A 24,792-nucleotide genomic window follows, 5' to 3' on the forward strand; every position below is an offset into this window, starting at 1 on the left:
TGTAAGAGATATAAGACATTGATTGATTGATTTGTCTGTCTATTTATATATACATCTTAATTCATTTAAGGACAGTTTTCAATTATTTTTTGTTTTAGGAATATTCATTAAAAGATGGATATTGTTAATTTGTTCCTGCTTGTGAGTGTATTAATTGTAGTAGTACTAGTAGTAGTAGTAATAGTAGTAGTAGTAGTAGTAGTAGTAGTAGTAGTAGTAGTAGTAAAATAGTATGCACTCCCGTGACACACCAATCTCTCATGACAGATAAAGTACACCAATTATAGTTCTTATGTCATATGGTCTACAATTTAGCACTCATGAATAAATAAATCTACGTCTGGCAGGGCAGGAGTCACGAAACATCGGCTGAAGCAAAGTCAATTACCAGATATTTCCACTACATTCATTAGATCAATCTCTAAAAATACACACAACCATTGATTTCTTTGCCCTCGTATTATTGGATTACATGGAAGTATTTAGAGCAGTCAGAAGTCAAAACACTCAATAGTGAGGGAGTGTTCATTGATTTTCTTGGGTAAGGTGAGGTTAGTTAGTCTGGCGAGAGCTTGAAATGAGAACAGCTGATTGACCTAGAGCTTTAAATAGCAGGTGATGCGGCGTTATGTAATGCTGGAAAGGTGTGATGTAGATAGGCTTACCGGAGAGAGAGAGAGAGAGAGAGAGAGAGAGAGAGAGAGATTATAGTGCTCAAATTGCAATAACGTGTGTGTATTGTTTATTAATATAGCCACACCAACACTGAATACTAAGATCATTATCATCTCAACCTAACACGGAAACTATAGCTGCTTAATTGTGACCTTCATGTTATAGCATTCCGGCACATTGATTTGTCTCTGTTTCCATAATATAACCATTCTGACCTTCACTTGATATTTACTTCTGTCACATCTTTATCTAGTTTATTCCAGATGCGTACGGATTTATTTGCTTCTGTCTCTTTCTCGATATTCGTGAAGTCTTTCCTTACCTTCATGTTCAGTTGTTATGGTATCGAATTGCATGTTAGCACACTATCATGTATCTCGTTATCTACGTAGTCCATTCCAGATTCAGTTGGTCTATCAGAATTCATTTAGTTACTCTTTTATTGTCTTGGTATATATCTATCATTTCTTTACCTGATTGATTCGAGGCGTGTGTGTATGTAGTCTCGTTTGCTCTGAAGCATTTTTTTTTTTTAATCACTTCCTTATATTATTTGTTAATTCGAAGTGTGTGTGTGTGTGTTAGAGGTTTCGTTTGCATTTAATTTTATCTCTTCATCTTCTGAGTTAATTCGATGTGAGTGTGTGTGTGTGTGTGTGTGTTAAAAAGTCTCGTACTCTCGTTTACACTGACAAACATTTATGATTTTTCTCCTCGCCTCAGGTTCAGACTGTGCTGGAGGTGGTGGTGCCCGTGGTCTTCTGTGTGCTGCTGGTGGTTATCCGAGACTTGGCTCCCTATGGAGTGTTCCCCAACGCCACACACTACAATGCCTTCACCATCACCAGCCTGCCCGACACGCTTAAGTAAGGCATCGTGAGAGGCATTGGTAACTTTGTAAGGACTTATATTAGGTCGCCACTCTGAAACACTTTGCTCTCCCAGACTCCCAGTACAGCTGTCTTCGAAGGCCATAGAGATGATTATCTGGCCGGGGTTCTCAAGGGTATTTCTCCTATTAATAACGTTGAAATCTTGTCAATTAGTCACAAGAACACATTATTAAATGCACACTTCGCTGCATCATTTTTCAAAGGCCACAGTATTTTCTTATTAATATAGACATTCTCTCACGCTAGAACCGTAACTTGGAAACCAGTGTACCTTCAACTTGTCTTTTGAAAGTAATGGAGTTTACACCGTTTATGGTAATTCTTGTACCTTGGACAATTAAGACATACACAGACTTCACTCTCCCTTTTTTTTTTTTTTTTAAGAGGGGATAACAGGCTGAGCAACATATAAAAGAGAGAGAGAGAGAGAGAGGCTCAGTTGCCATTCCCCTTGCAGATCCGAGAGTTAGTCAAAAGAAATGGGAAATGTCTTGAAACCTCCCTCTTAACCCCTTCAGTACCAGGAATCGTTTTCACATTTATTCTGGTTATTATTTGCTGATTTTACACAGCCTCAAAAACTTATGTGGGGATCAAAATAGTGAAGACTGCCCATTAATTTCCTGACCTCCACATATCTTTCCTGATGTAATAGAATCGTCTGATCATATCCAAAAAATCATGGCAAAAATGTGTTTTGAAGGTGTTAGTTGAAGTTATCTTGCCACTCATTACCAGGGAAGGCAGGCAGGCAGTGTTATTTTGTGGCTGTGTGTTTGCTGACTGTGCTGACAAGGAAGTGACTTGAGTTGTGAGGTGTTATTGGTCAGGCAGCCTTGTAATACTTCGTTGTTTTTTGTGTAAGGTTATGTTGTGGTTAGGTGACTTTCCCAGCCGTGTATGTTTTTCTTTTTCTCATGTTTGACTTTTTTTTCAGGTTTAATTCAGCTTATACCAGATTTTACTTTTCTGTTTTTGTTTTATTTATATATTTGCCATATTGACTGTTTAACTTTTTTAACTAAATATTCTTGATAAAATCAGTTCATCTGTATAGCCTATACCAGATTTTACTTTTTTCTGTTATAGTTTTATTTATTTAATCACCATATTGACCTTATTTAGCCTAATGAACTAAATATTCTTGATAGAATAAGTGCATCTGTGTCTAATGTCAGTTCCTATGGGATGTCCATGATAGGAGAGCCTCAAAATATATCTTGTCCTTGCATTGCCTCCTTGCTTGCTGTAATTCTCTTATTCTCCTCATATCTCTTCCTCTCCTTTACTCAAGCACTCTGGCAGACAATTTCACTATTTCACTGGAGGTCAGCCTTTCTATCTGCTGCTTTTATCATTCTCTTACACACTCCTTGTCATTTTTCTTTTGTTCATATTGCATTTTGTATCATGTCCAGGAAATAATGTGTCAGCAGGTATTGGTGACACATGAACATTGATTACCTGAACATGGTTTGTGTGTTTCGGCAGACTGGGTCAGGGTGAGGGAGTGTGGGACACCATCACGGACAGCATTATTGGGGATGGAATCAGCAGCAGACGTCGGCGCTCCCTGCCACTCCCAGGACACTCACACCTGCACCTCAGGAGGAAAAGACAAAACTTCATTGAGTCATTCTTTGGTGAGACTTTTTATTCTGTATCCATTATTGTAACACTTTCTACTTGCTCTTTGAAATCCTGAAAAATCATCTGAAATTGGTCTTTATGTTATGAATTATTAGGAGAGATACTGAGGTGGTCTAGATAAAAAGGTTAGTGTAGAAGACTGAGGATTCCTAGAAATTATCACTGATTTTAATAGTAGACTAGATAGAAGAATAAGCAGTAGACAGAAACAGACAAACAACTTACAGATGAATGGAAAACATTGAAATTTGATAGCTAAATTGCTTGATAAAAAACTACAGTCAGATAACCCACCCCTACATACTTCCACTGTGTTTTGCATCAGCCCACAATTCTATCACTGGCTCACTTGCATTCTGTTTTGTTATTATCACACCACCACTCAAAAATATTTCTTCAACAGGCTTCGATTTGGATCCTAAATGGCCAATTGCATACTCTCCAAACACAACAGCCGTCACCAAGCTGATGAACCTGGTGGGGGAGAGACTGGTGCTGGATGAGAAGAGTGAGTCTCGAGTCCTTTGTAATGTCCAGAGCAGTGTAGAAATGGTTTACTTACACAGAAAAGGAGACTGCAGGTGGTTAATGTAGTCTTTTGAGGTCACTTGTTTTTTTTTTTTTTTTTTTTTTTTTTTTTTTTTTTTTTTTTGTGTTAGAAGGGAAAACTGGCCAAGGTTAACAAAAACTATTAAACAAAGAGACCCATTTAGAGGCAGTCCTCAAGCAGGTCTGAGAGAGTTAGCTAAAAGAATGCGATAAATGCCTTGAAACTTTAAATGAGATCAGGTCATACAAAGATGGAAATACAAATGCAGCAGTTTACCAAAGATCCTTTTGCAAAAATGTGACTAAGAAGTTTTCATTATTGTTGATTACATAATATGCTTATAATCTAATTTTTGAAATTTAAATTTCTTTTTTTCTTTACCTGCTTTTGATCATTTCATAGGTTTATTATTTGGTATAAAGTTTGGCAGATTTTTTTATTACTTTGCTGCCAATATTACATTTTGTGATTTATTTTATGTTAATCATGTCATTATACTTGTACTTTGTGTATCACAACTTGATCAATATCATATCATGAAGGATAGCTTGTTTGTTTTCACTTCAATTTACCCACTAATCTTCTTTTCTCAGATGTTGCTTTGTTTCATTATTCTCCTCACAGTCTTCTCTCTCTGCAGTGTATGGGTTTGCTACAGAGGAAGATCTTGTGAACTACCTCAGCTCTCTCTCCAAGGAGGAGGAGAAGAATGTTGTGCTGGACATCCTTGGTGGCATTGTCTTCACTAATCCCTTTCCTGATGATGACAAACTCCCCCAACACCTGTCAGTGAGTGTTGGGATGCTTGGTGTTTCATTGGGGTAATTTTGTGGAATGTTGCAGCAGATCTTGTTAGGTTAGCTAGATACATTTTATGCTTGTAAAATTACTTATGACTCACCCTAGTTGGTCTTAGCTTGTTTAATTTCCTTACATCTTGTTTATAATATTTTGTATTCATTGTATGCCACTATAATACCCTGTGGTGTTGTGTGTTTGTCATCTATTTCTAAGGATGATGACTGGAAGTGGGTTGTGTTTCATGCAGGGACAGCCACATGTAGGCCTGGCAACTCTGTGAGGCTTCTCTTATTTTCTTATCTTCTTATCCTCGTATATTTTTCTGCTTTGCTATCATCATAATTTTGTTTTTTATTAACCCTTACTGGTTTAGATGGCTGAGTCCTTTTGTTTATTTGAAGTTTTAGATCTCATCCCTGTCACCTTCACTCATGAGTATGGCACCCTTTAAATCTTTTAGACTTTCCTCCCATATGTCCATCCTTTCCATGTCATCCTCATCATCTGTACACATTGTTTGCATCTCCTCTTGAGTCTCTTCTTCACCAGTCTTCCTTCAAACTTTATAACATCTACCATACAACAGTGATCTGATTTATAAATAAATATGCATACACACACAAAAAAAATAAATAAATAAACTGGAGAGAGATGGAAGTAATGGACAATGCTGGGCAGTGGAGTGAGAAAGTGTTACAGATGTTTATGGTTAATACAATGGACCAGTGGGTAGAAGAGTCATCAAGATACAGGGGGGGAAGAGGAACCATCGTTACTTGACCTAGTCTTCACAAAAAAAAACGGAGTCCCCTCCAATCATACAATACCTTAGTCCAATGGGAAAAAGTGATCATGTGACATTAGAGATGCAAATGCAGGAGGAAGATGAGATAAGATACAGAGAGGACCATAAAGGAGAGAGATTAAATTATGCAACAGCAGATTTTGAAAAACTAAGGAGTTATTTTGCTGATATTGAGTGGAGTAATATTATGTGCAGGAAGACTGTACAAGATAAATATGACATATTCTTACAAGAATACAATAAAGGAGTAAAAAAGTTTGTTCCTGTTTACAGAGAACAAAAAAAAATACATGCTTGTTACAATGCTAGATGCTTACAAGCAAAAAAGGCAAAGGATAAAGCATGGAAGAAACTTTTAAAGCAGGGAAATGACTATAATAGAGGCAGTACAAAGATAATAGAAATGAATATATTAGAATAAGGAGAGAGGAAGAAAGAAAGTTTGAGAAGGATATAGTGGATAAAAACAAGGATGAACCCAAACTTTTCTACAAGTTTATAAACAGCAAAACAAAGAATAAGGAAACAATTGAAAAAATAATTAAAGAAGGAAAGACATACCAGACAGAGAAAGAAGTGTGTTAAATAATGAATGAGAGCTTTAAAACAGTATTCACTGAAGAAGATGACTTCACAGAAAATAATAGGACATTGAATTGCCTAGGATTACAGGAAATTACAGTTCATAAAGAGGATATTGGAAGATTACTGGACAAGTTGGAAGTCAGGAAAGCAATGGGGCCAGATGGTGTATCAGGCTGGGTGTTAAAACAATGTAAAGAGCAATTACTGGAGCCAATTTGGGAAATAATTAAAAGTTCAATAAATGAAGGGAAAGTTCCACTAGAGTGGATATTTGGACTATCATATATGATGTTGACTAATACAAGAGTGGCATTTCATTACATGGATAAAGATATTATAAAAAAAATCATCACAAGCATGATACGCCCAAGGCTGGAATATGCAGCAGTGGTATGGTCTCCGGGTTCTAAAAAAGATATAAGAAAACTGGAAAGGATACAGAAGATTGCTACAAAGATGGTGCCAGAATTAAAGAACGTCACATATGAAGCACGACTGGAGGAAATGGGATTGCCAACCTTATAAGATAGAAGAGAACGAGGGGACCTAATAACAATGTATAAGATAGTAAATGATATTGAAAATATAGACAAAGAAGACCTGGTGCTGTTGGTGGAAAAGGATGGAAGGACAAGAGGACATGAAAAGATCAGGATGAGGCAGTGTGTGAAGGATGTTGGAAAATACAGTTTTGCACACAGAATGGTGGAAAAATGGAATGTATTGGAGAATGGAATTGTTGCAGCACAAAGTGTGCATAACTTTAAAGAAAAATTAGATAAATGGAGATATGGAGACAGGACACTATGAGCCCCGCTCGAACCCTACCAACCTTGGAGCAGAGAAGAGAGAGAGGGGATCTGATACAAGATTATAAATTGATTAACGGAATGGATGAAGTGGATAATGAGAAACTGATCCTGAGAGGAGAATATGACTTTAGAAGCACAAGATCGCATAGTAAGAAACTAAGGAAGGGACGATGTCTGAGAGATGTTAAAAAATTTAGTTTCCATAAAATGTGTTGAGACTTGGAACAGTTTGAGTGAGGAAGTGGTGTCAGCAAAGAGTGTACATAGTTTTAAAGAAAAATTGGATAAGTGTAGATATGGAGACGAGACCACACGAGCATAAAGCCCAGGCCCTGTAAAACTATAACTAGGTAAATACAACTAGGTAAATACACACACACACACACACACACACACAACATCATGAAATGCTCAATAGAAAATGGAACAGTACCAGTAGAATGGAAAAGAGCTGAGGTGGTTCCCATATATAAAAGCAGAAGGAAGGAAGAACCTTTAAATTACAGACCGGTATCACTAACTGGTGTAATATGCAAGATGTGTGAAAGAATAATAAAGAAACAATGCATGGAGTTCCTTGAAGACAACAAATTAATATCAAATAGCCAATTTGGTTTTAGAGAAAGACGGTCGTGTGTAACTAATTTATTGAGTTTCTATTCTAGAATAGTTGATAGAGTACAAGAGAGAGAGGGATGGGTTGACTGTATTTATTTGGATTTAAAAATAGCGTTTGACAAAGTGCGACATGCAAGATTACTATGGAAGTTAGAGAAGGGTGGCTTAAAAGGAAGCACATTGAGATGGATAGAAAATTATTTAAGGGGGAGAGAAATAAGGACGGTAGTTAAAGATATGAAGTCCAAGTGGAGAGCAGTAGAAAGCGAAGTGCCACAGGGGTCAGTATTGGCACCAATACTTTTCCTCATTTATATTAACGACATGCCAGAAAAAGTGAACAGCTACATAAATCTGTTTGCAGATGATATGAAACTGTGCAGAGTTATAAAGCAAAAAGAGGATTGTGAAATACTGCAAGAAGACCTAAATAATATCTGGGAATGGAGTAAAAAGTGGGAAATGGAATTCAATGTGAACAAAAGCCATGTCATGGAAATGGGAAAGAGTGAAAGACGACCCATGGGAATCTATAAGATGGGAGATGGAGTAGAACTGAAGAAAGTAAAATAGGAAAAGGACTTAGGAGTGACGATGGAAGAAAACAATCAACCAGTAAACCATATTGATAGAATTTTTAGAGAAACATATAATTTGCTAAGGAATATTGGAGTAGCATTTCACTATATGGACAAAGAAATGATGAAGAAATTGATAATTACTATAATAAGACCCAGATTGGAATATGCAGGAGTAGTGTGGACCCCTCATAAAAAGAAACACATAAGGAAGTTGGAGAGACTACAAAAAATGGCTACAAGAATGGTTCCAGAATTTGAAGGGATGACATATGAGGAGAGACTAAAGGCTATGGATCTACCAACCTTGGAACAAAGAAGGGAGAGAGGAGACCTGATACAAGTCTATAAATTGATCAACGGAATGGACCAAGTGGATAATGAGAAACTGATCTTGAGAGAAGAATATGACATCCGAAGCACAAGATCGCATAGTAAAAAGCTGAGAAAAGGAAGATGTCTGAGAGATGTTAAAAAATATAGTTTCCTGCAAAGATGTATTGAGACATGGAACAGTTTAAATGAAGAAGTAGTGTCTGCAACGAGTGTGCATACTTTTAAAGTAAGATTGGATAAGTGTAGATATGGAGACGAGGCCACACGAGCATAAAGCCCAGGCCTTGTAAAACTACAACTAGGTAAATACACACGCACACACACTAAATGAGGCAACAAAAATAGACATGGATAATAGGTATAATGTATGGAGGAGAAACAGAGTGGGTAAAGGAGGAGAAGGAGTCATGACAATGTTAAGGAAAGAGATGGTGGTAAACCAAGTGGAGTGTGGGGAAGGAAAAGCAGAAGTACTGTATATTAAGATGCATATTAATAAAAAAGAGTTAACAATCATTGGAACATATGTGCAACCAAAAATAAATTCGTGGACCAATCAAGAATATAAAGACGTGATAAATGACACAATAAGAAGTCTAACGAGAGTCATTAAAGAAAGGAGAAAAGTGATATTAGTAAGAAACTGTAAGGAGGTGGACTGGGAAAATTATGAATGTGGTATGGGGGAAGAAGCCTGGGGAGAAAGATTCCTGAATATAATGATAGATAAAGGAAAACACAAGATTCAGAGGAAACTACGAGCCGGTGAGATTGAACCTGTTTTTTACAAGGGGTATACAAATCTTATATAAGATATTACCTATTGGGAAAGAGTGACCATGTAATATTAGAAATGGATATAGAAGAGGGAAAGAAAGATAGAGGTGAATCATACAAAGGAAACTGATTAAATTACAGAAAGGCTCATATTGAGAATGTCAAGAACTATTTCAAAAACATTAACTGGAAGGAGATGGAAAATTCAGAGAGAGTGCAAAAGAAATATAACTTATTTTTTGGAAAAAAAAAAAAAAACAGGAGTCAGGGAATATGTCCCAAAATATAGACCTAAATTAGAAGGAAAGAAAAATTGGTTTAATGCAGGGTGTGCTAGGGCAAAGGAGAAGAGATGGAGCATGGAAAAGGTGGAGGAGAAATAGAAATCCAGAAAGTAAGGAAAACTTCAAAGCAGCGATAAATGAATATGTTAAGGTGAGGAAGGAAGAGGAAAGGAACTATGAAAAGGACATTGTCAAAAAATGTAAGGAGCAACCAAAATTGTTGTGCAGATTCATAAATGGAAAAATAAGGCAAAAAGAAACAATAGAAAAGTTAAAAGGAGAGAACAGGATGTTAAATAGTAAATTCTAGGAGGTCTTTTCTAAGGAATCCAAATTTGAAATGCCACAGGATAATAGAGAGACTGTCTATATGAAAGAGATTAAGGTAACAAAGCTTGAAATAAAAGAGTTGATGAAGGAATTGGATGAAGAGAAGACAATGGGATCGAATGAAGTCTCAGGCAGAATACTGAAAGAATGTAGGGAAGAACTATCAAGTCCTATATACAACATCACAAAATGTTCAATATAAAATGGAACAGTGCCAGTGGAGTGAAAAAGAGCTGAGGTGGTTCCCATATATAAGAGCGGGAGGAAGGAAGAACCTTCAAATTACAGACCAGTATCACTAACTAGTGTAATATGCAAGATGTGTGAAAGAGTATTGAAGAAACAATGGATCGAGTTCCTTAAAGACGACAAATTATTATCAAATACGGTAGCCAATTTGGTTTTAGAAAAGGTCAGTCGTGTGTAACAAATTTACTGAGTTTCTACTCTAGAATAGTTGATAGAGTACAAGAGAGAGAGGGATGATTGGGCTGTATTTGTTTGGATTTCAAAAAAGGCATTTGATAAAGTGCCACGTGCAAGATTACTGCATAAGTTAGAGGAGAAGGGTGGCGTAAAAGGAAGCACATTGAAATGAATGAAAAATTACTTGAGAGGGAGAGAAATAAGAACGGTAGTTAAAGATATGAAGTCCAAGTGGAGAGCAGTAGAAAGCGGAGTGCCACAGGGGTCAGTATTGGCACCAGTACTTTTTCTCATATATATAAATGACATGCCAGAGGGAGTGAACAGCTACATAAATCTGTTTGCAGATGATGTGAGACTCTGCAGAGTTATTAAGCAAAAATTATTGTGAAATACTGCAAGAAGACCTAAATAAGATCTGGAAATGGAGTAAAAAGTGGGAAATGGAATTCAATGTGGACAATTCAATGTGGACAAAAGCCATGTCATGGAATTGGGAAAGAGTGAAAGACGACGAGTGGGAATCTATAAGATGGGAGATGGAGTAGAACTGGAGAAAGTAAAAAAGGAAAAGGACATGGGAGTGACGATGGAAGAAAACAATCAACTGGTAACCCATATTGATAGATTTTTCAGAGAGACATATAATTTACTAAGTAATATTGGATTAGCATTTCACTACATGGACAAAGAAATGATGAAGAAATTGATAAGTACTATAATAAGACCCAGATTGGAATATGCAGGAGTTGTGTGGACCCCTCAAAAAAAGAACACTTAAGGAAGTTGGAGAGACTACAAAAATGGCTACAGGAATGGTTCCAGAATTTGAAGGGATGACATATGAGGAGAGACTAAAGGCTATAGGTCTACTAACCATGGAACAGAGAAGGGAGAGAGGGGATCTGATACAAGTTTATAAATTGATTAACGGAATGGATCAAGTGGATAATGAGAAATAGATTCTGAGTGAAGAGTACAACATTCGAAGCACAAGATCGCATAGTAAAAAGCTGAGGAAGGGAAGATGTCTGAGAGATGTTAGAAAATATAGTTTCCTGCAAAGATGTCTTGAGACTTGGAACAGTTTGTGTGAGGAAGTGGTGTCAGCAAAGAGTGTGCATAGCTTTAAAGAAAAATTGGATAAGTGTAGATATGGAGACGGGGCCACATGAGCATAAAGCCCAGGCCCTGTAAAACTACAACTAGGTAAATACACACACACACACACTAATACACCTTTCTTCACCCCCAGTACAAGATCCGACTCAAGGGATCTCAGCGAGCAGGGCAGAAGAGGAACCCCTTTTTGCCGCCACCACAGTGGTACACAGAGCTGTCTTACCCACTGTTCCAGGTGCCCGGCCCTCGCTCCCGCACCAAAAACAACGGTGGTAGGCCAGGTAAGGAGTCCCCATGGTTAGTAGCTGAGTAACATAATGCACTCACTTCTAGTGCATGTATTTTTATCTTACAACTGACATAATGCCTCTGATCTTGTAGATATTTGACAATTATCAGTAATATTGTCAACAAAAGTATCCCTCTCCATCCATCCATTTCTCTGTATATATTTGTTTGTGTCATTCTGTCCAGGGGATTTAAATGTAGCCATTAACAAGCATGTGGTGTAGTGGATAAGATGGTGAGCTTGGGATTGGGGAAATGTCCATATGTAAGTTTGAATCCCAACCACTTACCGCCTTGAAAATTATGCCATTTGTTGAGTGGTTTAAAGTTACCTACATGTCACCATGATACCCAGGTTCTAGGTGGTTACACCAAAGATGCTCTTGGGTGGTGATATGGATGCCACTATAAATAGAATTGCCTGCACCACTAATGGGTGGAAGCTGAACAGTGCTCCCTATACATACTCTTTAAGTATCCCTACAGGTGCTACAAGCCCTAGCATAAAAAAAAAAAAAAAAAAAAAAAGAAAGAAAGAAAATGTAGTCATCTTCTCAGTAAGGTAACTGACTGATCTGCCATTTCTCTCAGGTTACTTCAATGAAGGCTTCCTGGCACTTCAGCATGCTGTGGACATGTCCATTGCAGAGTTCATCACTGGCAAAGACCCAAGCAGTGAGTATTACTGCTTTCATTGTTTTCCAATGTTAGTTGTTACTTTATTTCATTAACTCATTCAAATCTACACAAAGTTCAGACTTCATAAATTCACCATTTTTAGCCAAAATAGAGAAACTAAGAATATAATGGTGTCAGAAAAGTAACTATGCATAATTTTCTATCCTTTTATTTGAAAAGATATCTTTGCCATGATAAAATCAAATAGCAATATCCAGAATAAAATTAAAATGATGCATCAACACTGAGGGAAGTTACATTGATGAATTTACCTCTAGCAGTTGATGCCACCCCTCTAACTCCAACCTCCTTTCATTAAGCTCTGACATTTCTTTTAATTCAAACCTGCTTCCACTTAACATCAATTTTTCTTTCTGTAAACTTTAGTTTCCTTCCTCACAACTCAATTTTCTGCATGCAAACATCATTTTCCTCTTTAAACTCTTTTTCTCTTTTCTTTCAATTTGTTGTTCCTCATAGAATCTGACACCTAGCTACTGCTTTTGCACTGCTGGTCAGAGTGGAAGGCGTTGTACCTGTGACATCTTATGAAGGAGATTAATGACACAGAAAATATGTTTTAATGACGGTATTCACCTAAAGTAGTGATTGATAGTGTGCCCTCGTGCCTTCTTGACGTTTTGAGTCTACTGGGAAGTGAATCACCCAGGTGGTGGAGATACTGAGCGTCAATATTGTCCCATATATTTTGAACAGCGGCTAGGAAGCGTGGGAGAGAGGAGATATCTCTCTCCTTTAGCTTCAGTTTTATGTACGCCCAGGGATTTTTTATAGGGTTAAGGTCTGGGGAACTTGTGGGCCAAGGTTATAAAAGGCTGACATTGCAGAAATCAAACCAGTCAACAATTTACTTTGCCGTATGGCACAGTGCACCATCTTGCATGAAGGTATCAGCATTGCACTTTTCCATACACTCATCTAATTCATCTAGAATTAGCTCAAAGTAGTTATTTTGGTTCATATGAACATTCTTAGGCAAAAACACTAATTTTTCAAGACCGTAGTATGAAAAACAACCCCACACCATCAAAGAATCTGGTTTTTAATGTGTGTATTGTGTAGCGTGGATCGTGACGGTTACTACTGGGTCTGTGGTACACACTGTTTCTCAGGTTGTCTGTAATCTGAAAGCTTGCCTCATCTGACCAACGTACCCTACAACATTTAACTAAGTCCCAATCTTTGTGCTGAGACACAAACTGCTTGCCTACTGTTAAGGTAATCATGACTGAAGCAAGGTTTTGAAACTGCGCGGCAACTCCGTTATCCCATGTCGCCTTTCACATATCTCCGCACACTCCTTTCACTCACCCCACCCAGCACAGAGGATTCCTAGCCTAAAGTTCCTTGCTGTGTATGGGAGGGTTGGCCTAAAGCTATCTTTGAATAATGTTGAGAGTTCTCTGGCTCACACTGCGCTTACGCCCTTCAGGCTTGTAAGGTGGTGGCAAAGCGTCTCTTCCTCCCTCACAATAAATTTTGGTCCAACGTTGAACAATTCTGAGACCTTTGCCAGTGTTCGCGGCAGTTTCTTGATTTGACTTATTCTCCCTCACTGAGGCACAAATGACTGAGATTTGGGCCTTACTAATTAGTTTCCTAGGTCCCATAATAGGTAGTAACAAGGCACAATGGTAAGCTCACTCATCCACAAAAAGGGCCCGTGAAGGAGGGTGAAAGAAAATTCAAATGCAAACACACGAACCACAGACAAATGTTGACAAAGGAAACATATCATCTACTTTGACAACTAGAGCTGCAGAGTTCAGATAGCCACATACAGCAAATCCCGCTGTATTTTTAGGAGTTAAGAATGGATGAATGAAATTTGGTCAGCATGGAAGTTGTTGTCCCTTTCGCTCCTTACGCTCTGACCAGCAGTGTATCTTGTCGTCGTGTGAGATTTCAACACACAGCTCAAACTACAAAATCCCACACTAAAAGAAAGGAGACAACTTAGGTAATTTAAGAATTAAATCCAAACAGTAAGCAGTAGTGACGATCATTCTTCACAGCTTCATTTCCCTTTGCCCCACACAGTGACGTACACAGTGGAGATGCAGCGAATGCCTTACCCACCCTTCATAGACGACACGTACCTGGTGGCCCTGCAGGCCTGGCTACCCTTCGTCCTTCTCGTCTCTTACATCTATCCTGCCATCAACATTGTTAAGAGTGTTGTCTATGAGAAGGAAAAGAAATTGAAGGTATGGAATGAAATGAAGGTATTTTTTGTAACTGCATCTCAAGTAGTTTAAACTTTTTGTTTCTGTAATATTATTTTTGATTAGTGATATTGACTAGGGTTGCTTCATCATATTGGTGTTTTATTGTCATTATCAAGCATTATTAAACATCCTGGATATATATTCTATTGACACTAACACTCGCTGTCATCTATCATCACAGGAGTCGATGAAGATTATGGGTCTGAAGAACTACTTACATTGGTCTGCCTGGTTCATCAAGTCCTTCATGTTCCTCGCCAGCTCCACCTCGCTTATCACCATCCTCCTTTGCATACACTGGTAAGCTCTCAAGTTTACTTCTGAACATTCACTCTGTGCTGCCAGCCATGTTACACTTGCAGCATACTGCCATATTGACAACCATTTGTGTCACCTCTAAAAACAGTAGTAATCCTAAATTACAGAGTGCATGCTGTGGAGATGAGTTATTTTAGAGGAACAAATGGAATGACAATGAGAGAATGAAAGCAGTTAAGGTGTGAATGAAAAATTTAGTACAATCATCTGTACAAACTGAAGTGTGAAGTGGCAGGATATTTTGAGAAAAATACTTTGAAATGTCCTGGATATATTGAAGGGATGGAGAGTGAAGAGTTCAAAATGAAAGCATCTGTAAGTGATATTGAAGTTCCTCACAGGAGTGGAAGGCTTCATGGACAGTGGAAGGATAATGTAAAGTCCCTGTATGAAGATGTACTAATAGAGGAAGATTCCTTGAACAAGTTGGGAGGGAGTCTTTGGACAGTGTCATAGTGAAAGGTGGAGACTTTGCTACCAAGGCAACCTACTTGGGGACATTGCTAGAAGAAATGAGACATAGATAGAACAGATAGATAATCTTTATACCTTTTTTGTAATGTAGCTTATCTTTCTTTATTGCCTTACTGACAAACATTTATACTCTCCTTCACAGACAATAGTTGCTGCAGGTTACACTTTTCCTGTATTGTGTTGTTAGTGAAACAGTGTAGTAACATTGAAATACTCTGTATCACCACATCAGCAAGCACTGGTACAAACACAAACATCAGTCACACTTCTCCTTTCCTCTGTACTGCAGGTCTTCAGTGTTGTACTGAAATGCAAAGATCTAAAGTCTGCCTGTTTGAATTCCTTATAATCTCTAGAGATAATCTGGACATTTGAATATTTCATTTATAAAGTTTGAAATTCTGAAGTAAAGTTTTTGACGATTTATTAGTGTAGAATTCCAATAGATTTATCTAAATCTTTAGGTCTGCTGGGAAAAAAGGCAAATATGTTAGATTTATTAAAGAAAAGCAAATTTGCAGCAGTGACAGTGACTTGGATAACCTGTGTACTTTGATGGCATTGGCAGGCACGGCCCAGGAAGTTTAGCAGTTCTGAGTCAGAGTGACCCGTCTCTGGTGCTGGTGTTCCTGCTGCTCTATGCCGTCACTGCCATCTGCTTTTGCTTCTTCCTCTCCACACTCTTCTCCAAAGGTAATGCAGCAAGATAAGCTCAATTAAGTATTTGCTGTGAGTCACTGATACAATCTATTTTGCTTTACTACTAAATTTAACAAGACATATCAAGTGTGTTACTTCACTTCACAATTTCACATCATTTTATGGTTTTCCTTAATTCCTCATCTTTTTTTCTGATATCTTTCCATTAGTGGTTATAATGACCCATTTCACAGCAGGGAGTTTCATTACAAAAGCTAGACTCCTGACAATCAACACAATACAGCAAAATAGCACACTGCTGAATCCTGTTGTTATTCCTCACACACAGCAAACAGTGCAGCAGCCATCACAGGACTCGTATGGTTCTTCACCTACGTGCCGTACACTGTGCTGCGGCCACGCTATGCCAGCCTCACCCTCGGTAACAAGCTGGCCCTGTGCCTTCTTTGTAACACTGCCATGAGTCTTGGGTGCCAGCTGACCTCCATGTTTGAGGGCACAGGCTCAGGGATACAGTGGGACCTGCTCTTCTCTGGAGTGTCGCCTGATGACCCTTTCACCCTGGCACATGTGTTTGGCATGCTGGTGCTGGACTCCTTCCTCTTCAGTGTCCTGGCGTGGTACATCGAGGCACTCTGGCCTGGTGATTTTGGTGTGCCTCAGCCCTGGTACTTCCCCTTCATGGTATGTTTATAGTACACCCTTGGGATTATGGTGCTGTCACTTATTTTTTTTCATAACTGGTGTTAATGAGGATTCTGGAAAGTTAAAGAATATTATAAGAATGGAGAAACTAAGGAGACTTTTCCAGATAAATTGAACTGAACTCCCCCATTCCAGGACACAAGTACAGCTATGGTCAGAGGTTAATGAAGCTTATATTATTAAACAAGTCATTGTTGAAAAATATTGCTGGGTGACTAACTATTCTTAATAGTATGTGCCTCAACCTGCTGGGTTCTCAAAATTTCTTGTGCTTGAACTCTATAATATTTTTAAAGTTGCAGTATTGTTGCAATTCTAGTGATTGTTTAGCAAAGATTTTGTACCATTAGTGAAGAACAGAGAACCCGACTAATCATCTGTGTAGCTCTTGACAATACATAGTTCTTAAAAGTCAGGTATTTGAAGATGCAGTACCAAATATCACCCAAATCTCTTCCCATTACCTTTTTTTTTTTTTTTTTTTTTTTTCTGGAGAAGAAAATTAGTAAGCTTTTTTTTCATGTTTTGTTTGTGCCTTTTTCACGCAATTAATACTGAACTTTTATTTTTTAGTGGTGTAGAGTAAGAGTTTCCATCACACTTGTCCTTCAGTAAGGTGGCATGTTAAAATGTGATGCCATTCTCAGAAATCCTACTGGCTGGGGAGGAGTGTGGATGAGGTCAAGGAGCCTGTGACCCCTCCCGTCCAAAATTCTATGTTCTTTGAAGATGACCCTAAAGGAATACCTGCTGGCGTTCAAGTGAAAGGACTGACCAAGGTAAAGACAATTTTCCTCTCTGTATTCTGCTGAGCTCGAATGTCAATTGTTCAAGCTTAACATGGCCTATAACTGGTTGCGTAATAGGAAAATGACCAAACAACACATTTACATCTCTTTCTCATTATAGTTTATAAGTATCTGTGTGTGTGTGTGTTTTTCAGGTATTTTCACGGCTGAACAAAGTGGCAGTGAACAAGCTGGACCTTAATATGTACAATGGACAAATCACAGTGCTGCTGGGTCACAATGGAGCTGGCAAGACTACTACCATGTCTATGCTTACTGGTGAGGCGTGTTTGCCTGGGCCAGGACTGTGATTGTTGCTTTGTGAATCTTTTAGTCACTGTGTGAGGTGTGACTGTATGTTTGTACCAGGGGATGATAGAGCTAAGAATGTTTATGAGGTGTGTATGAGTGTGTGGGATTGTTGGCATGGTATATAGATAGACAGGTTTACCTATTTATATTTATCTAATGGGTGAAGAGAAATGCATATTGTTGGGCCATATGGAGATGAAGAGTAATTTTGTAAAGACTGATTTTTTTTTTTTTTTTTTTTACGTAGGGAAGAGGGCCAGCCAAGGGCAAAAAAAAGAAAGTTAAAAAAAGGCCCACTTGAGTGCTGGCTCTCCAAAAAGTGTAAAAAGTGCCAAAACCATCAGCCAGAATTAGGGGAGCAAATGCCTCGATACTTCCCTCTTAAAAGAAGACAAGTTGTAGGAATTCGGAAATACAGATGCAGGGAGGGGGTTCTAGAGTTTATCAGTAAAAGGGATGAATGAGTGAGAGTACTGGTTAACTCTTACATTAGAGAGTTGGACAGAATAGGGATGAGAGGAAGAAGAAAGCCTTGTGCAGTGAGGCTGCAGGAGAAGGGGAGGCATGCAGTTAACAAGATCAGTAGCACAGTTACCATGAAAATAGCGATAAAAGATAGAAAGGGATGCAACATTTCGGCGGTGAGAAAGAGGCTGAAGACAGTTAGTGAGAGGAGGGAAGTTGATTGAGACGAAGAGTGAGAAAAACTGGCGGAGACGCCTCAAAACACCTAACTTCATAGAAGCTGTTTTAGCAAGAGATGAGATGTGAAGTTTCCAGTTAAGATTATGAGCAAAGGACAGACCGAGGATATTCATTGTGGAAGAGGGAGACAGTTGAGTGCCACTGAAGAAGAGGGGATTGTTGTCTGGAAGGTTGTGTTGAGTTGATAGATGGAGGAATTGACTTTTTGAGGCATTGAAAACTACTAGATTTTTTCTGCCCCAAATGGAAATCTTAGAAAGATCAGAAGTCAGGCGTTCCATGGTGTCCCTGCGTGATCTGTTGACTTCCTGAAGGGTTGGTCGTCTCTGAAAGAGAAGGTCATTAATGAATAATAGAAAGAGAGTGGGTGATAGGATAGAACCCTGAGGAACACCACTACAGGGAGTCCTCGGGTTACGACGTTGATTTGTTCCTGACACGCGTCGTAACCCGAATTTTGGCGTAAGTTGGAACATCGGAAAAAAAAAAAATTCTTACCTTTATTCCTTTGGTTGGCTTGCACACTGGAAGGAGGCATTACAAGGGAGGGAGAGACAGGCTTATTGTGTAGAGGAAGCTGCAGAAGGTGCTGGAGATACTGGGGCTGGTGAATCAAGAGAGGCAGAACCTTCAGGTGCTGGAGATGCTTGGGCAGGTGAGTCTGGAGGTGAGGCAGAACCTCCAGGTGCTGGAGAAACTGGGGCAGGTGAGCCTGGAGGTGAGGCAGAACATTCAGAAGGTGCTAGAGATTCTGGGCCAGGTGAGTCCGGAGTAGTAGAGGCAGCTGAGGTAGAGGGTACAGGATCTGTTGCAGGCCTCTCTACCTTCTTAAAATACTGCTCCAGGTTAGTCTGAACAGAGAGCAACCTCTTCTCATCCAAGATCTCCTTGTAACATTGCATCAAATCCATGATGCCTCTGGAAACCTTAGTGAATCTTTCAAAGTTGGGATCCATAGTCTCAAAAGTTGCCAACGCTTGATGCATCTCAGCAAAACCTCTTGCCAAGCCCTGCCTTGTGAAAGCCCTAGGCTCTGGGGTGGGTGCTTCTTCTTCTTCCTCTATGATCTGCTTCTCCAGTTGTATCAGGTCCCCAGCAGATAACTCCTCTCCATGAGATTCCAGCAGCTCTGTAACATCATCAACCTCCATCTTCAAGTCAGTATCCTTACTCAGGGCAACAACATTCTTAATAACATGCTGAACTGTGTCCTCAAACCCATGGAAATCACCCACAAATTGAGGACACAGTTTTTTTCCAAACACCATTCATGTTTGTTTGCTTAACCTCCTCCCAGGAATCAGCAATGTTCTTCACAGCATCAAGGATGTTGTAGGATTTCCAAAAGTCTTTTAGGGTCAAATTCTTCTTGGTTTCAGTTGCCTGTAAAGCCATAGCAATTGTCCTTTGGAGGTAGTAGGCCTTGAACGAAGCTATTACTCCTTGGTCCATAGACTGTAACAGGGCCGTGGTATTAGGTGGAAGGTAAACCACCTTGACATTAGGGTTAAAGTCTCCCAGGTGGGCAGGGTGTCCAGGGGCATTGTCCAGCACTAGCAACACCTTAAAAGGGATACCATTGGAGGCCAAATACCACTCCACACTTGGCACAAAATAGTTGATGAACCAGTCCTCAAACACTGCAAGTGTCACCCATGCCTTCTTATTTGCCTTCCAAATGACTGGTAGTTGACCCTTGAGTGCCCTTGGATTTTCAGCCTGATACACAAGCAAGGGCTTCAGTTTGAAGTCACCAGTAGCATTTCCACCAAAAAGTAAAGTTAGCGTTTCCTTGCTGGTTTTATGACCTGGTGCTGACTTCTCCTCCTTGGCGATGTAAGTGCGGTCAGGCATATGCTTCCAAGATAAGCCTGTCTCATCCACATTGAACACTTGATGAGCAGAATAACCCCCCTCCTTAATTATCTCAGCCAACGCTTTAGGAAATTCACTTGCTGCTTTCTCATCACCACTAGCAGCTTCACCTTGCACTTTAAGGTTATGGTAATTGGCCTGAGCCTTAAATCGCATAAACCAACCCCTACTAGCCACAAACTCTTCACTTTCACTTCCTTCCCCGTTTTCTTCTTTCAGTGCCTCAAACAATCTTTTCGCTTTCTCCTGAATCACCATAAGGCTCACTGGAATACGCCGTTGATTTTGTTCTTCCAACCAAAGCACCAATAATCTTTCCATCTCAATAATTAGACTTGGTTATCACTGTCGCTTTCATAGGAGCAGATCCTTTCACATGTTCCATAATGCGCTCTTTATCTTTGATGATGGTAGCCACAGTGGAACGACTAAGGCCAAGCGACCGGCCAATGTTTGTTGGTGTTTCTCCCTTTTGTGATCTCTTTATAATGTCCACTTTAACTTCCATGGTGATGGCCTTTCTCTTCTTTGATGCACTACCATCAGAAGAGTCTGCCTTACACTTGGGAGCCATAACCAAGAGAGAGAGAGAGAGAGAGAGACGGGGCAAACAACCAAAATGACGTATGTACAGAGACTTGAGACGCTGTCTTCCTCACCCTACAACCACAACAAAGCGTATTCTTCCTCTGCATGCCAGAAACTAGTTAGTGTTTGTTTACGTCGCTTATGACGCTAAACCACGTAAGACGGAATGATGCCTAGTATTATTTTTTATGTTTTTATGGGTGCGTTCATAACCACAAAACATCGTAAGTCAAGACCGTCGTAACCCGAGGACTCCCTGTATTAATAAATTTGGGAGAACAGTGGCCATCTACCACAACAGCAATAGAACGGTCGGAAAGGAAACTTGAGATAAAGTTGCAGAGAGAAGGATAGAAGCCGTAGGAGGGCAGTTTTGAAATCAAAGCTTTATGCCAGACTCTATCAAAAGCTTTTGATATGTCTAACGCTACAGCAAAAGTTTCACCAAAATCTCTGAAAGAGGATGACCAAGACTCCGTAAGGAAAGTCAGAAGATCACCAGTAGAGCGACCTTGACGCTTCGAAGCCATACTGGCAATCAGACAGAAGATTGTGAAGTGACAGATGTTTGAGAATCTTCCTATTCAGGATAGATTAAAAAACTAGACAAGCAAGAGAGTAAATCTATAGGACGGATGTTTGAGAATCTTCCTATTCAGGATAGATTCAAACACTTTAGACAAACAAGAGAGTAAACCTATAAGACGGTAGTTTGAGGGGTTAGAATGGTCACCTTTTAAGGAACAGGCTGAATGTAGGCGAACTTCCAGCAGGAAGGAAAGGTAGAAGTTGATAGACAAAGTTGGAAGAGTTTGGCCAGGCAAGGTGCAAGCACGGAAGCACAGTTTTTGAGAACAATAGGACGGGCCCCATCAGGTCCATAAGCCTTCCGAGGGTTTAGGCCAGCAAGGGCATGGAAAACATCATTACGAAGAATTTTAATTATAGACATGAAATAGTCAGAGGGAGGAGGAGAGGGAGGGACAAGCCCAGAATTGTCCAAGGTGGAGTTGTGAGCAAAGGTTTGAGAAAAGAGTTCAGCTTTAGAGACAGAAGAGATGGCAGTGGTGCCATCAGGATGAAATAAAGGAGGGAAAGATGAAGTAGTGAAGTTATTTGAGATGTTTTTGGCTAGATGCCAGAAGTCACGAGGGGGAGTTTGAGTTTGAAAGATTTTGACATTTTCTATTTATGAAAGAGTGTTTGGCAAGTTGAAGAACAGACTTGGCATGATTCTGGGCAGAGATATAAAGTGCATGAGATTCAGGGGATGGAAGGCTCAAGTACCTTTTATGGGCAACCTCTCTATCATGTATAGCATGAGAACAGGCTGAGTTAAACCAAGGTTTAGAAGGTTTAGGTTGAGAAAAAGAATGAGGAATGTACGCCTCCATGCCAGACACTAACATCTCTGTTATGCATTCAGCACAAAGAGATGGGTCTCTGACACAGAAGCAATAACCATTCCAGGGAAAATCAGCATAATACCTCCTCAGGTGCCCCCAGCTGGCAGAGGCAAAACGCCAGAGGCACCTTCGCTTTGGGGGATCCTGCGGAGGGATTGGAGAAATAGGACAAGATACAGAAATGAGATTGTGATCGGAGGAGCCCAACAGAGATGAAAGGGTGACAGCATAAGCAGAAGGGTTAGAGGTGAGGAAGAGATCAAGAATGTTGGGCGTGTCTCCAAGACGGTCAGGAATAAGAGTAGGGTGTTGCACCAGTTGCTCTAAGTCATGTCATGGAGGATAGCAAAGTTGAAGGCTAGTTCACCAGGGTGGTCAGTGAAGGGAGAGGAAAGACAAAGCTGGTGGTGAACATTGAAATCTCCAAGAATGGAAATCTCAGCGAAAGGGTAGAGGGACAGAATGTGCTCCACTTTATAAGTTAAGTAGTCATTGAAAGTATTGTGGCTGTGTGTAGGTGTGCTAGTCCTGGCTTGATTTGGGCATGGCTCTATCATAATTAGAGTGAAGGAGAATTACAAATAACATAAAGATCCCTTGTCCGCCCTCTAGGTTTGTTTCCGCCCACCTCCGGCACTGCCTTGGTGGGCGGACATGACATTGTGACGGAGATGGATGAGGTTCGGGTCTCTCTTGGCCTCTGTCCTCAGCATGACATTCTCTTTGATGATCTGACAGTGGCTGAGCACATCATATTCTTCAGCAAGGTCAGTGGCAGTACATTGTAAGAACTGTACTGTGTTAATGCTGTACATGTTAGCAATCTATGTTTGTGTGTAGGAGTTTATTTTGGAATTATTTTTTAACTTGTGTATGTTTTGTTTTTGTATACTTTCTTTATACAGACCCTCACCAACAACTTTTTAAAATTGTTAATCACCTTAGTGTTCTTGATAGGTAAGCTTGTTTGTGTTAGGTCTCTCTCTCTCTCTGTCTCTCTCTCTCTGTCTCTCTCTCTCTCTCTCTCTCTCTCTCTCTCTCTCTCTCTCTCTCTCTCTCTCTCTCATTCTTAAGGGAGGTGACAGCAAAAAAATGTGATTTTTTTTACCCAAACCTCAAAATTGAATAATTAATACTGCTGTTACCCTTGAAATGTCTATAGTTTTCTGTGAAAACAGCAAGTTCCTGTCTTAATTCCTTATATGATTAAATTGCCTTTATGTATGCACTTTATAGGTCTCCTTAAATGCCCCACCACGTGGTAGGGAACATTACTTGTCGTTGCTTATGATTTTGTAGCATTTTTCAGTTTTTTTTTTTTTTTTTTTTTTTTTTTTTGCTATTTTCTAGTTTATTTATGTTATACACTTTCATATAGCAACATCAGGACAGAGCAGGAGGGAAGCTATGTAAGTAGGCTTTGAGGTCAGCAGTCAGAGGTAGTGTCTTGCCAGACGTCTTGGAATGTAGTTATGTAGCGCTCTGCAGCTAATCGTCTTTTGATTTTCCACACTTTCCCTGCACTGTAGAACATTGAAAGTCATGAGTTGTCAATCAAAGATGAAGACCAACCAGAGAGAAAGGATGAAGAAGCTGAATGAAAGGAGAAGGGAGGAAGAAGAGGGCTAAGATATCAGTCGCTCAGCACAGCGACCTCCGCCACCACCCACTTATGACCTGGCCCCGGTCGCACACATGTCCTCTCCACCACCGCCACCTCAGCTTGTTCCCTCAACCTCACAGCTGTCAGCTTCACCATCACAAGCAACAACCAAGTCACGAGAAACAACAAAGATGAATACACGTTTTCATCTTTTGAAAAGCAAGATTCCTCCTCCTTGTGAAGATGAAAAATTCTTTATTTTTCGGTAACAACTTCAAAGTCTGGTATCAAGAACCTGTACCAAATCCTCTGGTACTGCCTTGGTGGGCAGACGTGGCATTGTGACAGATGGATGAGGTTCGGCTCTCTCTTGGCCTCTGTCCTCAGCACGACATTCTCTTTGATGATCTGACGGTGGTTGACTTGAAAGTCTGGTATCAGGAACATGTACCAAATGCTCGGGTACCAAGACAATGGAGGCACAAATAACAGCTTTGACACCTACATCACTGTCACGTGTTCCACATGCAGTGACAATGACACGCCAGTAACACTACGTCACTTGGTACATGATGCTGGGAAGGAAAGAGACCCCACTGAGCTGAACTGCAAGCTTGTATATGAGGTAATGAATGACCTTGGCTGTGCAGGATTGAACAGAATTGCCCAGGGACTAAGCATGTAGCCAACAAACATTGTGATATGCACTGCTCAACAGAAAACGGCTCATTTCTCAAAACTAAAGTTACTGATATTTTGAGTGCAATATCTTTGTTAGTTTATAAGTAATTTCAGATATAAAGGTATCAATGGGAAGAGAAAACAGGAATTTTTCATCATGAGACATTTTGAAAAAACTATAAGTATGTCTTTTTTTCCTTTTTGAATTTTTTCCAAAGAA

The 24,792-nt window shown here is 39.7% G+C and overlaps 1 protein-coding gene across 3 annotated transcripts in view; it reads left to right on the forward strand.

Moving 5' to 3' along the window:
* LOC123512235 (phospholipid-transporting ATPase ABCA3-like) overlaps positions 1-24,792 on the forward strand; it is a 137,657-nt gene that overhangs the window by 34,893 nt on the left and 77,972 nt on the right. For all 3 annotated transcript variants that reach the window (XM_045268493.1, XM_045268494.1, XM_045268492.1), the window contains exons 3-15: positions 1,399-1,541; positions 3,060-3,211; positions 3,622-3,726; positions 4,409-4,557; positions 11,376-11,523; positions 12,122-12,205; positions 14,270-14,436; positions 14,639-14,757; positions 15,818-15,942; positions 16,238-16,593; positions 17,262-17,393; positions 17,558-17,681; positions 22,901-23,055. In XM_045268493.1, the coding sequence (XP_045124428.1) occupies positions 1,399-1,541; positions 3,060-3,211; positions 3,622-3,726; positions 4,409-4,557; positions 11,376-11,523; positions 12,122-12,205; positions 14,270-14,436; positions 14,639-14,757; positions 15,818-15,942; positions 16,238-16,593; positions 17,262-17,393; positions 17,558-17,681; positions 22,901-23,055 (1,959 nt within the window). The remainder of the gene's footprint in view (positions 1-1,398; positions 1,542-3,059; positions 3,212-3,621; positions 3,727-4,408; positions 4,558-11,375; positions 11,524-12,121; positions 12,206-14,269; positions 14,437-14,638; positions 14,758-15,817; positions 15,943-16,237; positions 16,594-17,261; positions 17,394-17,557; positions 17,682-22,900; positions 23,056-24,792) is intronic.

Source organism: Portunus trituberculatus, chromosome 33, assembly GCF_017591435.1.
Source record: "Portunus trituberculatus isolate SZX2019 chromosome 33, ASM1759143v1, whole genome shotgun sequence".
NCBI lineage: Eukaryota > Metazoa > Arthropoda > Malacostraca > Decapoda > Portunidae > Portunus > Portunus trituberculatus.